This window comes from Myiozetetes cayanensis, unplaced genomic scaffold, assembly GCF_022539395.1.
Source record: "Myiozetetes cayanensis isolate MyiCay16 unplaced genomic scaffold, myiCay2020 scf9, whole genome shotgun sequence".
NCBI classification, from domain to species: domain Eukaryota; kingdom Metazoa; phylum Chordata; class Aves; order Passeriformes; family Tyrannidae; genus Myiozetetes; species Myiozetetes cayanensis.
Window position 1 is genome coordinate 22,944,629 of NW_026088185.1, and position 12,662 is coordinate 22,957,290.

The 12,662-nt window shown below is 56.3% G+C and overlaps 2 protein-coding genes across 3 annotated transcripts; one reads left to right on the plus strand and one right to left on the minus strand.

Annotated features, from left to right (window-relative positions):
• Positions 1 to 192: 192 nt before the first annotated feature.
• RNF25 (ring finger protein 25) lies at positions 193 to 7,205 on the plus strand. 2 transcript variants are annotated; one of them, XM_050340254.1, is made up of 10 exons: positions 193 to 231; positions 320 to 394; positions 472 to 574; positions 670 to 737; positions 1,405 to 1,474; positions 1,599 to 1,670; positions 2,388 to 2,528; positions 3,260 to 3,349; positions 3,856 to 3,990; positions 4,088 to 7,205. In XM_050340254.1, the coding sequence occupies exons 1-10, from the start codon at positions 200 to 202 to the stop codon at positions 4,826 to 4,828; spliced, it is 1,527 nt and encodes a 508-aa protein (XP_050196211.1). In that variant the 5' UTR covers positions 193 to 199; the 3' UTR covers positions 4,829 to 7,205. The 2 variants fall into 2 exon arrangements, with proteins under 2 accessions (XP_050196211.1, XP_050196212.1); XM_050340255.1 differs by having other exon boundaries at positions 4,106 to 7,205.
• Positions 7,206 to 8,071: 866 nt separating this feature from the next.
• On the minus strand, positions 8,072 to 12,652 carry LOC126652692 (mitochondrial chaperone BCS1). The gene is made up of 8 exons (XM_050339727.1): positions 12,630 to 12,652; positions 11,482 to 11,858; positions 11,096 to 11,235; positions 10,786 to 10,980; positions 10,508 to 10,571; positions 9,973 to 10,142; positions 9,430 to 9,547; positions 8,072 to 8,732 (listed from the first exon to the last, which is right to left on the minus strand). The coding sequence occupies exons 2-8, from the start codon at positions 11,799 to 11,801 to the stop codon at positions 8,480 to 8,482; spliced, it is 1,260 nt and encodes a 419-aa protein (XP_050195684.1). The 5' UTR covers positions 11,802 to 11,858; positions 12,630 to 12,652; the 3' UTR covers positions 8,072 to 8,479.
• Between the last annotated feature and the right edge of the window lie 10 nt (positions 12,653 to 12,662).

Sequence of the window (12,662 nt, forward strand, 5' to 3'; positions counted from 1 at the left end):
GGCTCCAGGGCAGGACAAGCCCCGAGCCCCGGCCGATGCCCCCGCCGCACCCCCGGGGTTGGACGGATCCCACGGATTTCCCGCAGCAGGAACGGGCCGGGCCGGGCCCAGCCCCACTCCGCTCCCGCCCCGCTCCCGCAGCCGCCGCGCCGTCGCTTGGCAACGCGCTCCGCGCTTCCGCTTCCGGGCGAGCGCGGCGATGGCGGCGGCCGGGGAGGAGGCGGCGGACTGGTAACACCCCCGCACCCTCCCCGGGCCCCGCGGTCCGCACCCCCCGGCCAGGGGAGCCGTCTGACCCCTGCACCCTCGGTCCCTGCAGGGCGCTGCTGCCGGAGCTGGAGGTTCTGGAGTCCATCTACCTGGAGGAGCTGCGGGTGGCGCGGGGCCGCGGCAGGTACGTCCCGCGTCCCACATGCCCGGCCCGGCCCGGCCCCGCGCCGCCCCGCTCACCCCGGCCTGCCCCTCCTCCAGGTGGGAGCCCTGGGAGGTCAGCATCACCCTGCACCCCGCCACGGCCGAGGACCAGGACTCCCAGTACGTCCGCTTCACCCTGGTGCTCTCCGTGCCCCCGCAGGTAGGCTGCCCGCGCCCCACGCCCCTGCTCCGCCCCGCCCAGGGCCTCTCCACCTTTCCTGTTGTGCTTTGGACGTTTCTCTTTTTTTCTCCTAGTATCCTAATAAAACTCCGGAGATCTCCATCAGGAACCCGCGGGGCCTGTCAGATGAGCAAATTCAAAAGTGAGTGCCAGGAGGGCAGGGAGAGGGCAATCCTTTCCTCCAGAGATCCAGGAAGCAAAACTTGTGGAAAACCGTTGATTAAATCACATGACTTCCCGTGTCTGGTTAACGGATGGATACAGGTCCCTAAATCTCTTTGTCCTAACTCTCATGGGAGCCACTGGTCCCGAATTTGACACCGAGGGGTCCACCCTGTGGTTGTTGTTCTGTGATCCCCCTGAAATGTAATCTGAATCCCCGGGGCCTTGGAAGCTGCCAGTCGTGCTCTGACAGAGGTGGGACTGACTCAGGCAGCCTGTTGTTGCCTTTGTGCTTCAGTCACTGGTGCAGTGGAATGTGTGGCCAGTGGCTCCCACCACACCTGCTCAAGGACTGCCATCAGATGAATAAAGCCTGGGATTCACCAAAACCAAGCTCAAGCTGAGGCTGTCAGCAAACCTACTCCTGCAAGTCCTGTCAGGACTAAGGCTTCCTGTGCACCAACTTGTGGGAGCCAGGGTAGCACAGGAATGTGTGTGTGCACTTATGCCCATCCTGTGTTCCAGGCAAAGCCTGAAGGCCAGTGCTCTGTTTGTTCCTCGTGTCACCATAACGGGATGGCAGGTATGTGGGACAGTGAAAAGGTGTAGCTAAATTTGTGTTAAGCATTTCTGCTGCTTTGCTGTAGGATATCCCAGACCCTCAGAAGTGTTGCTGAAGCCAGGCTGGGGACAGAGGTGCTCTATGAACTGATTGAGGTGAGAGATGGGGCAGGTTGAGGGTTACCAACCACAGACTGGTCCCTGACTGCCCGAGGGGTGGGAGAGCCCTGAACACATGGGCAAGCCAGTGAGTAAAATGTTTGCTTTAATGCTCCCACAGAAGGGGAAGGAGATTCTCACTGACAACAACATTCCTCATGGACAGTGTGTGATCTGCCTTTATGGATTCCAGGTAGGCATGTCTCTCCTGGCCCTGCAAGCTGTCTGGGAAGTGAGGCAAGAGAATGGGGAACCTGGGGTTGGGATATCAGCCTGGAGCCAGGGTGTGCCCCAGCAGCCCCCTACCCTGATCTCTGGGTGATCCGACTGCACGTGGGCCTTCGTGATACATGCCACTCTCCCCATCGGCCTGAAATAATCATCTGCAGAAACGGCACAGGGGCAGCAAGAGATGCCAGAGGATCTCCAGAGAAGTGGGTAGGGTCTGAGGATAGTTGCTGGTGTATTCAGCTTCCCTGTATAAGTCGTACCTCACCTGGAGTTCAGCACACAGGTGGTCAGGAGGGACTGGAACCATGTGTGATGGATACTGAGGTCTGTGGGGGCTGGGAGCTGGTCTTGTCTGGGTTGCAAGGAAAGTCTGCCTAAGAAGGAGAACACATCAGGTGGGAAGATTGCTGCTTACACAGGAACACACACAGAGAAATCAGTCACAAAAACTTTGCATCTTGACATTAGGAGTGTTTCTAACACTTGAAACAAGGAGCAGCACCCCAGTAATTGCTGAGGAAGTGGAGATGAAGCTCAGCAGAAGATGTTAGGTGGCTCTAGCCAGCACTAGTTTCCCATTGCCACCACTGACATGGAAGTGAAAATCCACCTCCACCTCAGCTGGGGAGGCTACACAACCCTGTGCTAAGAAATCCTTCAAAGCTGCCCTTTTTGACAGGAGAGAGAAGCCTTCACAAAGACCCAGTGCTACCACTATTTCCACTCCCACTGTTTGGCCCGCTATGCCCAGCACATGGAGGAGGAGATCCTCATGCAGCAGGAGGAGAGAGATCAACACCTTTCACCATCCCCCAAACAGGTACCAGGCCATGGGCCCCCTCCTCTGGCCCCTGCACAGACCCTTCGTGACATCTGTATCACCCTCTTTGGGACATGGAATGAGGGCCGGTGTGACCTGGCAGCACAGTCAGTGTCGTGCCTGTGCTGAGAATCAGAGCAGGGATTAGACCAAGTGATCTCCATGGTCCCTTTCCAGCCAAAGATGTTGATTTACTGGATCTCTGGGTTAGTGCATGCTGTGGGAGGGGGCAGGGGAGTTGCATTTTTGGACTTCTGGACTTCTGGGACTTAGAAAAGAGAGCTCCTTCCCTAGTCCTTGAACTGCAGTGGTTTGCAGCAGGGTAAACACAATTACCTGCATTCTGGGATGATAAAATCTGCCTGAGCAGATGTTGGAACAGTTTTCAGCTGCAGAGCAAACAGTGCAGCTGAGCAGATGACATGCTCCACTTTAAAGCAGAGAAAAATAGATCCTAGGCTGAGGAGGACTGAAGCCATAGGTGCTGATGGGTGGTTTGCACAGCAGCCAGCTGCTGGAGCACAAATCCTAGTGTGCATCATGTGGAGACTCCTTCCAGAGCAGTCATTGAGACCCAGGCTGCTTTCACATTTCTGGAATTCCCCTGGGCTTCCCTACCCTGTCAGAAGAGTGAAGAAGACCACCCTGTTCCACTTCCAGGGTGGGTTTATTGGGCAGTGCATGAGCTGAGTCACAGACAGGGTTTGCTATCACCTTTTGCCTCCCCACAGGAAGTTGGTGTGCAGTGCCCTGTCTGCCGGGAGACCCTGGTCTATGATCTCTCTGCTCTGAAGGCAGCACCACCCCCACAGCACCCTATGGTAAGAGATGGGGGCTCACCTTCCCAGCTGTGCCCCCCCCACTGTGTAGCTTCAACTGGGACACTGTAACAGATGAACAAATGCACACTCTCAGGTCCTCCCAGATGTCCCATCCAAAGGGCAGCTCACAGAGAGAAGGCTCAGTTGTATAGCCCTGAGTTGAGCAGATGTGCTGGGGGAGAGGTGATTCTACCATGGGACATGTCTCTGCACTCACTGGGATATAATCAGGTCAGGAGAGTGACCTGATGGTAGCTGCTCTGCATCCCACCCCACAGGTGGGACATCCCAGCAGGACATCCCAAGGCAGTCACTGCAGGAACAGTGGGTCTGCACTGGGTTGCTCTGCCTCTGTCCAGGGATTTTCCGTGCATCTGTAGGCCTAGCAGTGTGGCAAAGGGAAGCAGGTGCCTGGCACTGTGCAATCAAAGGAGGGTTTGGGGAGTAGCTCCTACCCTGCCAGGTGTGGAGAGAGCCCTTACCCTGCCTTGTTTTCTGCTGCTCAGGAGCCGTACAGGCCAGATGCCAAGATGCTGCAGCACCAGGAAGAACTGCGCCTAATTTTCAAGAGACAACAAGAAAAGGGGGGTATCATCGACCCCGAAGCAGAGAGGAACCGCTTTTTCATCAGCCTCCAGGCGGTATGGCACTGGGGGCAGAGATCTGCTGAGGGGGCCCTGGGCTGCAGGACCGAGCGCTGTCATCTGCTGCGGGACACCCCTGTCCTTTTCTTCACAGGTGGCCTCTTTCTTTCAGCCTCCAGCTGTTGCGGATCCAGGCCAAGCAGCTGCTGCCTCTCAGCTGCCGGTAAGTGCAGATGCTGCAGACAGGCCCCAGCCACCCGGCCAAGCCTCGATTCCAGAGCCAGCTGGGGCATCGGAGGCCAGGGCAGAACCTGGGCGGCCTGAGAGGCCTGCTGTGCCCAGGGAGCAACCGAGCAAGAGGGAGAAGCACAGAGGGGAGAGGCAAGGCCCCAGAGGCCAGGGCAGGCAGCCATGCAGTGGCTTGCAGGAACCGGGAGAAGAAGCCTGTCATCCACTCCATGGCTCCAGGGGGCCCAGAGGCTTCAGCCAGAGACCAGAGCGGAGACCTGCTGGAAGGCACAGTCAGGAGTTTCCAAAGCCTCACAGTAGAAGCAGGGCTGCTCCCTTGGCTGAAAGAAAGGATTTGTGCCCTGAAGATCCCTCACCAGTAATGGAGGCTGTGGACTTGAAAGAGGAGCACCGTGATGTGGAGAGATGGAGTGCAGAGAAGGGGGCTGAGGCCCGGGGCAAGAAAAAGGAGAACCTGACATTCAACCACAGTGACCACAGAGCAGCTCCCAGCTGGCAGGGTCACCACAGGCCCTGGGATTGTGGGAGGTGGGAAAGATCCAGAGTTCAGGAGCATGGTTCCTACCCCAGAGCACCAAGAGGGCGAGGGGTGTTCAGGCCCAGTGGACATCGAGAAGCCCATCTTGAGAAGGAGAGTGGCTCCTAGCAGGAATGATGAGGGGCTGGGCTGTGGGAAGGAAGGGCTATTTCTGGGGAGAACAGTGAAGGCTCTGGTGAAACAGTAGCAAGCAGACACCATATCCCTTGGAAGGGAGGAGGCAGATGGCACATGGGACGTACCTAGGCAGTGTCACCAGGGATGAGGAGAGTGAAGCATCCTGGCATGAGCAGCTGGCTCTCACCAGCATTGGAGAAGCAGAATCTTGACAGATCATATCAGCCTTGATCTCAGAGGATCTAGCGGACAGAGGTAGCCTTAAATGGAGACCTGCAGCCATCATCCCTATATGTGAGCTGCCAAGAAACGTGCACACCTACAGAGCAAGTGGACTGAGCATGGTGCCATGGCAGAGACAGAGGTGCGGCAAGATCTTCCCTGGAAGCCTGTGTCCCCGTGGAGCCATGGTGGTGCCAAGTGATGAGGCTGTGCCAGGGCAGCAGCCTGGACCTCAGCTCAGCTTACTCTGTCCTCCTTTCCTTCTCAGAGCACCTTCTCAGCTGTTGTCCCTGTCCCTTGGAGACAACATGGCTTCTCCTGCAGCCCTGGCTGATGTTCAGCTGATGGGCTTGGCCAGGAAAGTCCTTTGTATGCAGGACACTTCCCAGTCCCAGCCAGGAGATCCAAGTTAAGCTTAAGTTAACACATTGGCAGGTCAGGGCTGTCTGGTGGCTGCAGCTTCAGCTTGTCTCCCACTTCCCCAGGAAGCCTGTCTCTCAAAGCACTCTGCTTTGCAATGTATATCTGTTGGAATCCCCCTCTAAGGCCAGGCTGTCTTGGCACTTCCAACAACCTGAAGACATGCCCCAGTACTTTAGATACTGCTACCCTCCTTTCATCTTCGAGCTGTTCTTATTTCAAAATGAGGATTTTTGCTGTTTAAACTAACTTGGTGCAGTTTCATCTGCTGCTGCTTCACAGATTTAAATGGTGTCTCACTCCAGAGCCGTGAAGGGCAATCCCAAGTCTCTGAAGTGGGATGCTATTAAATTAATTCATTGGGTCTTCTCCAGAGCCTACTCCCTTTGTTTTCTCTGCCCTCTTGCTCCTGTTCATTGCTGTTTGGAGCAAAGGTGTTGATCCCTGGTATTTTTCACTCCCCTCCCTGCTCCCTACAACCAGGGCCAGGGCAGAGACCTTCTGTGGCACTTCTGTATGGCAGGAGGGCTCCCTGCTTTGCCTGGCTCACTGTAAGAGCTCTGCCTCACCTGGACAGTACTGATTTCTTCACACTTGTTTGTGCCTTGTCCCCCACCCCATCTCTTTTTTGGCCACACATATGTTGTTACTGTCTTCCTCCTGAGTGCAAAAATAGCAGTGCCACACTGGACTTGTCAGAATTTCATGCAAGATCCCCAAGGTTCCAAAGAAACCAAAGGCTGTATGTACCAGGAAGGCATTTGGCAGCACACACATCTGCCCAACTGATCTTTGGCACGTGAAGGGTGCATAAACCTCTCTCTTGTCTGGATCCTCCTTACCTACTGCCCTGCTTACTCTATACCTGGCCTTGACCTGAAGGGGTTGGTTTGACCTGCTGCCCAAGAACCTTCCGTGCTTAAATTTCTAACACTGACCTATTTTCAACCCTAATGCTCTAAAAGCATGACTTTTTTTCTCCCTCCTTGGTCTGAGCCCACACTACCTGTCCTAGGCTTGGTAATCTGAGAGCCAGATGTTGTGCCCTGCTGAGGAGAAGGGCTGAGCTCTTCCTTCCTGAAGACAGCCCTAATTTTACTTCAGTGCTCTCTCTGTCCTTGTTCAGCTGGTTTCTGGAACAGCCTTCCTGCACTTGGGTGAAAAGGTGTAAATTTTACCTGACATTGGTGCTTGTCTGCTGCCTCCTGCTTTACTTGTGAAACTGCTGTGATTGTGTCCTGAAAGAAACACGGAAGATCTTTGCCCCTCATAGCAGCTGAAGCTCCTTGTTGGCTTCCTCTGGTGAGCAAGGCTTACTCTCAGCAGGGAAGCTGCTGTGCCATGTTTGGAGTAAGGGAATTCAGCCATGGAGTGACGATTTGGTCAACTTCGATCAAATGCCAGATGTATTAGAGGGAAGGGCTTTTTTCCTGGAAAATTTAGGATGGGCCCTCTGTGACTCACTGCTGTCAGCCTGGAGCAGAGGGCATTTTTCAACAGTGTGTTGAAATGAGTTTGGGCTAAACAAACCAAACCTCCAGGTCAAAGGGGAGGAATGGAGCCTGCACCCTGACCTGGGTCCCCTTGGTTGGTGTCCGCCTGTGTCACTCACCTACCTCACAAGGCTGTTGTGAGGCCTTTAACTGGCAAAAGCCCCAGGCTGGGCAGAAAGGCACCGGCAGCGTGTGTAGCATTAACACTATTAAAAGCAAGCAGTGTGATTTGATGTTGCCTGTGCTCTCGTGTGGTGGCATCAGGCCCTTCAGGCTCCCCCTCACCACCCCCATCTTCCCCAACAGCTGTGAGACATTTGCCAGCCACTCACTGGCCAGTTTTGACCCTCAGCTTTGAGGGAAGAGGGTTGGATCTGGGCGCCCAGCCTCTATAAGATGGCCAAACACAGGGTTTGAGATGCCAACAGCAGCATCCTGCTCCAGGAGCCACCCCCTCCACTGTGCCCACAGGACTAACCCTTCACTCACAGACACATCTGTGTAAGTCTGAGCTTGCACCAAAGCAGCACCTGTTTGCACCAAAATCCATCCAGGTGCTATTGCTTGGGCCCCTTTGTATTTCCATGTGCTCTTGACTGTGCCCCCAGAGGGCAGAGCCAAGAGGAGGGCTGAGCAGTTTGAGTTTGGCCTGGAACCAGCTCCCACAGCCCCGCTAAGGTGATGCAGCCCCCCAAAACTGAACACATGAACACAGGACTGGCTCAGGGGAAACTGATTTAAAAGATTCTGAAAGAGGGACTGGGAGGGGAAAGCTCTTGGGAAGATACTCTCTAACTGACCTAAGCCTCTCGTCTGCCCTCACGTATCTCCACGGCCCCACATCTCTGGCAGGAGGGACAGTCATGCCCACCAAGGAATGATATCCAAGCGGATCTGCAGCTTGGCATCACAGCTCATCAGGGCAGGAACAGTGGCACCAGCCTGAAGCCTGAGGGACAACCAGTCTCTTAGAACAGCTTTTGTTCTGAAACACTCTGGATTTGCAATACTGGCTGTGCCAGGCTCTGGTCAGGAGGAGTCTGGACCAGCAGCTGGATAAGTGGGGCAACTATCACAAAAAGGGACCAGAGAGACAAGAGCCATATTGTGCACTTCACAGAGGATATTCACAAACCAGTGAGAACGCTGTCCTTTAAAAAACCAGCAGCTTTTAGCAGTGTAGCACCCCGATGTCCTGCCCCAAAGAAACCCCCAGGCTGACCCACAAGGAAGAGGATTTATACCCAGGAGCCTTGGCAGCTTACAGAAATCCCAACATGAGGCACACGCAGGTGAGCAGGGCTGGTGCAGTAGCACACAAATCTGGGGAGCAGCAAGAGCTGATTTCCCTCTCCCTGCTGCAAGGCTGGCAGCTCTGACTCTCCAAAACAAGGCATTGGAGGGGTAGAGGTGAACAGACACCTGGCCTGTGCATCTGGGCAGCTTCATGGCATCTCTGGGATGGTCATGTCTTTGTCCCAATCCTCTCAGTGTAGCTGGCCCTGGGTCACAGCAGGATAGAGCTTATGTTTGAAATGGCTCCTTCAGGGTCCATCTTGTAGAGCATGAAGTGGCCCTGCACCTGGGCAGCACTGATCTGTTTGGAGACGGCCAGCGCCTGCTCCGCAAACCGCTCGGCTGCAGCCGGGGGCTGCTCGGGATAGAAGCGCTGGAACATGCAGGAAAGCTGCCAGTGGGAGCAATGGCCCACGTACTGCTTGAGATCCACACGGCCAGGACGCACCAGGGCTGGGTCCAACCTGTCAAGAGAACAGGGGAGCCTGGAAAACCTGACCAAAGCATCTCTACAGGGTGGGTCCTGCAGGAAGTCCCCATCCACACTAGCACAGCCCACATCCTGTCTGCAAAGTGCCATGAACTGTGAGATGGTAAAGGGCTGGAACAGGTTCCTCCCTGGGGATACTGAGGGGGGAAATCAACCCAAAAGAAAGGAGAGAGCTGGGGAAGGGCTGGCTCTGGACAAGGACAAACAAGTCCTGTGAAACAGTTCTGCCCATCTCTGTCCCATAAGCAACCTCTGAACAACCCCCTATGATAGCTTGGTCTAGAGTGAGCCAAGCCTGCCATGGTGCAGTGGCTGACCAGGTGCTGCAAGCCCAGGCTGCATCCCACCAACCCAGTGGGCTACACGTGGGGCCAGTGTTTCACTCACAGCATGGCCACAATCCCAAAACCTGCAGCTCCCCATGGGCAGGAAGCTGGTACCACTCCTGAAGGGAATAACCATATTCTGATCAGCAAGGAAGCATCTGAGGCTCCAGCAAAAGGAATCCTGCTTAGCAATCGAGGAATTTGCATCCAAAAGGAGGATTTGGAAAACCTGAAGCACCAGTCTCCCTGCTGGAGGATTCAAAGAGCCCTCCATAAAGCCCAACAAAAGGGGGCAAGGTTCTCCTGTGCCACCCACCCTATTCCTTCCCAGGGGGCAGCTCTGACCTGTCCACATAGTTGGTGGTCATGAAGACAATCCTGGCCTCTGTGGAGGCCACACCGTCCAGTGCATTGAGGAGGCCGCTGAAGGTCAGGCGCCCCATCCCTTGGTACGCGGCCGGGTCTAGGAACAGCGGAGTCTGAGATCACAGCCACCGGCCACTGACCCTGCGCAGGCTTGCAGGCCACCTTCCCATCACCTTACACCAAGTTCCCCACTCCCTCCCTGCTCCAAGGCTGACCTTCTGCCTGGCTGGTAGCACAATAACCACCCCTGCCCACATGCACCCATGGGAACCCAAACAGAGAACGAGAGGGAAAGCCACCTTCTCCCTCATACTGAAAATAGCTAGGCAGGAGAAGGATCTTTGCCTGAGGATAAAGGACCCAAATTTTCCTTTATAGCCTAGAGAGGTCCTTGAGGCCATTAGAGATGCCCACTCCTGGTCTCTGCTGGTGTAGCAGAGCAGCCCAGAGTCCAAACATTTCCCCCGTACAGCTGGCAAACATCCCTCCAGTTGCTGGCCCAGGAATGGGGGCAGTGCTCACTCTCAGCAGCCAGGTCCCGGCTGATGAAGGCAGCGTCCACATCTTCCAGCAGGATAATGCTCTGCTGCGGTGCCACGCTCAGGAGGTGGTTGAGGCGGTCGTCAGAGAGGCTGTGGTCACTAAGGCTCAGCAGGCAGATACTGTACTCCAGCTCCCCGGCCAGGGCTGTGCTGGAAAGGACACAAACCACAGGGGTGAATCACAGTAGGAAAACACAGAGTTGAAGAAGAACCAGATCTCCCCAGACAGCAGCAGGGGCGAGGGCAGAAGTGTCTTTTCCCAGGAGGGATCAGATCTGAGGGGGGTGCAGGAGCCCCTGCTCAGCCTGCTGCGCAGCATTGTACAAAGCAAGGGCACAAAGGGCTCATCACCCTGACCTGTCACAGCACCAGCAAAACACCAGGTACCACCCATGAGGCACAGCCCACTCCTGTTTCCAAACCCAAACTCATTCACACCTTTCCATCCGAGACTGCTGTGCCCCAGAGCAGGCTGCTGGTGTGAAAACTGCTGTTAACCAGCTGACAACACTCACATGAAGCTGCTTTTCCCACAGCCAGGAGGACCGTACAGCAGGTAGCCTCTTCGGTAGGGGATTCCTAGGAAGACAGTGTTCTTTAGGGATAACTAGCTGGATTGCTTGGAGGTCCCTTCCCCCAGAGCCACAGGGCTTTGCTGACTGAGCACACACAGAGGATACACCAAGGGAAGGTGAGCAGCAAGGAAAAATCTCTCCACAGCTGACTCCAGAGAGAACCACAAGCATCCTGCCCCACCCCACATGGTACAGAGGACACCACACCAGGACCTTGCCTCTGTCACTGTACCACTTGGAATTGTTGATGAACTCCTTCACATCCTGAACCAGCCTCTCCGACACGCCCTTCTCCAGCACCACAGAGCTGAGAGGGCGGCGGCGGCGGGGGAAGCCGAACTGCCGCCACTCTGCTCCCACAGCCGTGTACATGAGCGTCTTCCCCTCCTGTTGCTGCAGCGCCAGCTCCCGGGCTGAGGAGAGAGGCAGAAAGGACAGCTGCCAGGGAAGAGGATCTCCCGTGAAGCCCTAGGCATCTCCAGGGAGTAGGCTGTTCCCAGCAGGACCCCACGCAGTTCCCTCACAGACCTTCCTGGAGGATATTGAAGAAGATCTCCCGGTCGGTGCCCAGCGCAGTGAAGGTGACAGACTCCCAGGGGGTCCCTGTGTTCAGGTCAATCACCTGTGTCTCCCGGCTGCGCTCAATGCGAATCCACTTCCTGCGATACCTGGGTGGGAAGACAGGGTTGGGGTGCAGGGATCCAGCACCACCCAGTTGCGCCCAGCCTGGCTCACCAATCAAGAACATTCATCTCAGGTAAAGAAATCACACTGCTGAGTACAGGCTCTTCTTGCTATTTCCTGCCCTACCCAGATCCAGGGAGGAGGCAGGATCCTCTCCAGTCCCTCCACAGGCCCCCCAAGCTGCCAAAGTGAGGCTCAATCCCCACACTGGTTTCCCCTGCCCCCCTTACCAGATGAAATGGTTCCCGACACTAGGGACAAAGTCAAACTTGGTGCTGACACGCCCGCTCTCATGCTGCAGGTACGACGTCTCCACGCTGAGGTGCTGCGTGTGCTTGGCGTGATGGGACACCCAGTTCAGCAGCCACTGGTAGCTCTTATCCTTGCTGGGCACCTCCAAGGTGATCATGTAGTGGCGCCTGAAAGCCACCAGCCCAAATTGGGCCCCTTTACGAGCCACTGCCAGGACCGTGCCCACCCCGACGAGGCCGAACCCAGCCCCGAAGTATGGGTTGTCCTTTAGGGCTAGGACAAAGTCAGAAAAGGGCATCGTGGGAGGTTAAGCAGCTCCTTTCCACAGCATCGTTTCTGTGCTCCACAAACAAACCTGTGTGGAAAGACTGAGTGGCAAGAAGGAACGCAACAGATCGCCCGCAGTTCTCTGGCCTTTGTAGTGGCCAGTTCTCAAGGTGAAAGGCTGCCTGGCTCATCTGGATCTCCCACATCTGTGCTTATTACCAGGAGTTCAGGATGCTGCTGGCTGCAGGAGCCCCCTCCCTCTCTGGGCCAGCCACGCAGGAGGGGACCAGGAGCTGGAGGCTCTCCAGCAAGCGCGGGAGCATGTGTTGCTTCCTCAGCCAAGGCAAGAAGCCCAGAGTTTTACAGGATTTTATTCTTTAAACAACGAGAGATCGTGAGCACTGCAATCATTTAAGGTTTATTGTTTGAAAAAGCTGAGGCGTGTCTCCAGGCCGAGCCGAGAGCCGGGTGGGAACGGTCACATGGCTGCGGTGGAAGCAGCACCTCCAAGCACCTCCAACACCCGCATGCTCAGGGGGCCTGAAGCTTCTCCAGCTCCTTCAGCAGGTCTGTCAGGTACAGGGGACGAGGAGGAGCCTCCCCCGGCAGACACACACACCCGCTCCACTCCCTCACGCAGCATTCCAGCTCCCCGACCTTCCCCCTTCCCGGGCGTCCCGTGGGCAGGGTCCCCCAGCCCCGCGGCAGGAGCCCCACCTTCCCCTGCAGGAGACCCGGACGCGCACCGACCCTGCCCCGCAGCAGCGGCCCGGCCCGGCCGCACCCCGCGGGACCCCCCCGCCACCCGCGGGCCCGCTCCCGGTCCGGTCCTGCTCCCGGTGCCGGTCCCGCCGCTCACCTGCGTCCCTTCCGCCCGCTGCCGCTTCCGCCC

What these genes read in the sequence shown, in the direction of transcription:
- RNF25 (XM_050340254.1), top strand. Translation starts at nt 200, where the DNA reads ATGGCGGCGGCCGGGGAGGAGGCGGCGGACTG. An exon ending in TGCTCTATGAACTGATTGAG is followed by an intron (nt 1,475 to 1,598) that starts GTGAGAGATGGG and finishes ATGCTCCCACAG; the next exon opens with AAGGGGAAGGAGATTCTCAC. An exon ending in TCTGCCTTTATGGATTCCAG is followed by an intron (nt 1,671 to 2,387) that starts GTAGGCATGTCT and finishes CCTTTTTGACAG; the next exon opens with GAGAGAGAAGCCTTCACAAA.
- LOC126652692 (XM_050339727.1), bottom strand. Translation starts at nt 11,801, where the DNA reads ATGCCCTTTTCTGACTTTGTCCTAGCCCTAAAGGACAACCCATACTTC. An exon ending in CAAGTGGTACAGTGACAGAG is followed by an intron (nt 10,572 to 10,785) that starts GCAAGGTCCTGG and finishes CTGTCTTCCTAG; the next exon opens with GAATCCCCTACCGAAGAGGC. An exon ending in TGTGGGAAAAGCAGCTTCAT is followed by an intron (nt 10,143 to 10,507) that starts GTGAGTGTTGTC and finishes TGTCCTTTCCAG; the next exon opens with CACAGCCCTGGCCGGGGAGC.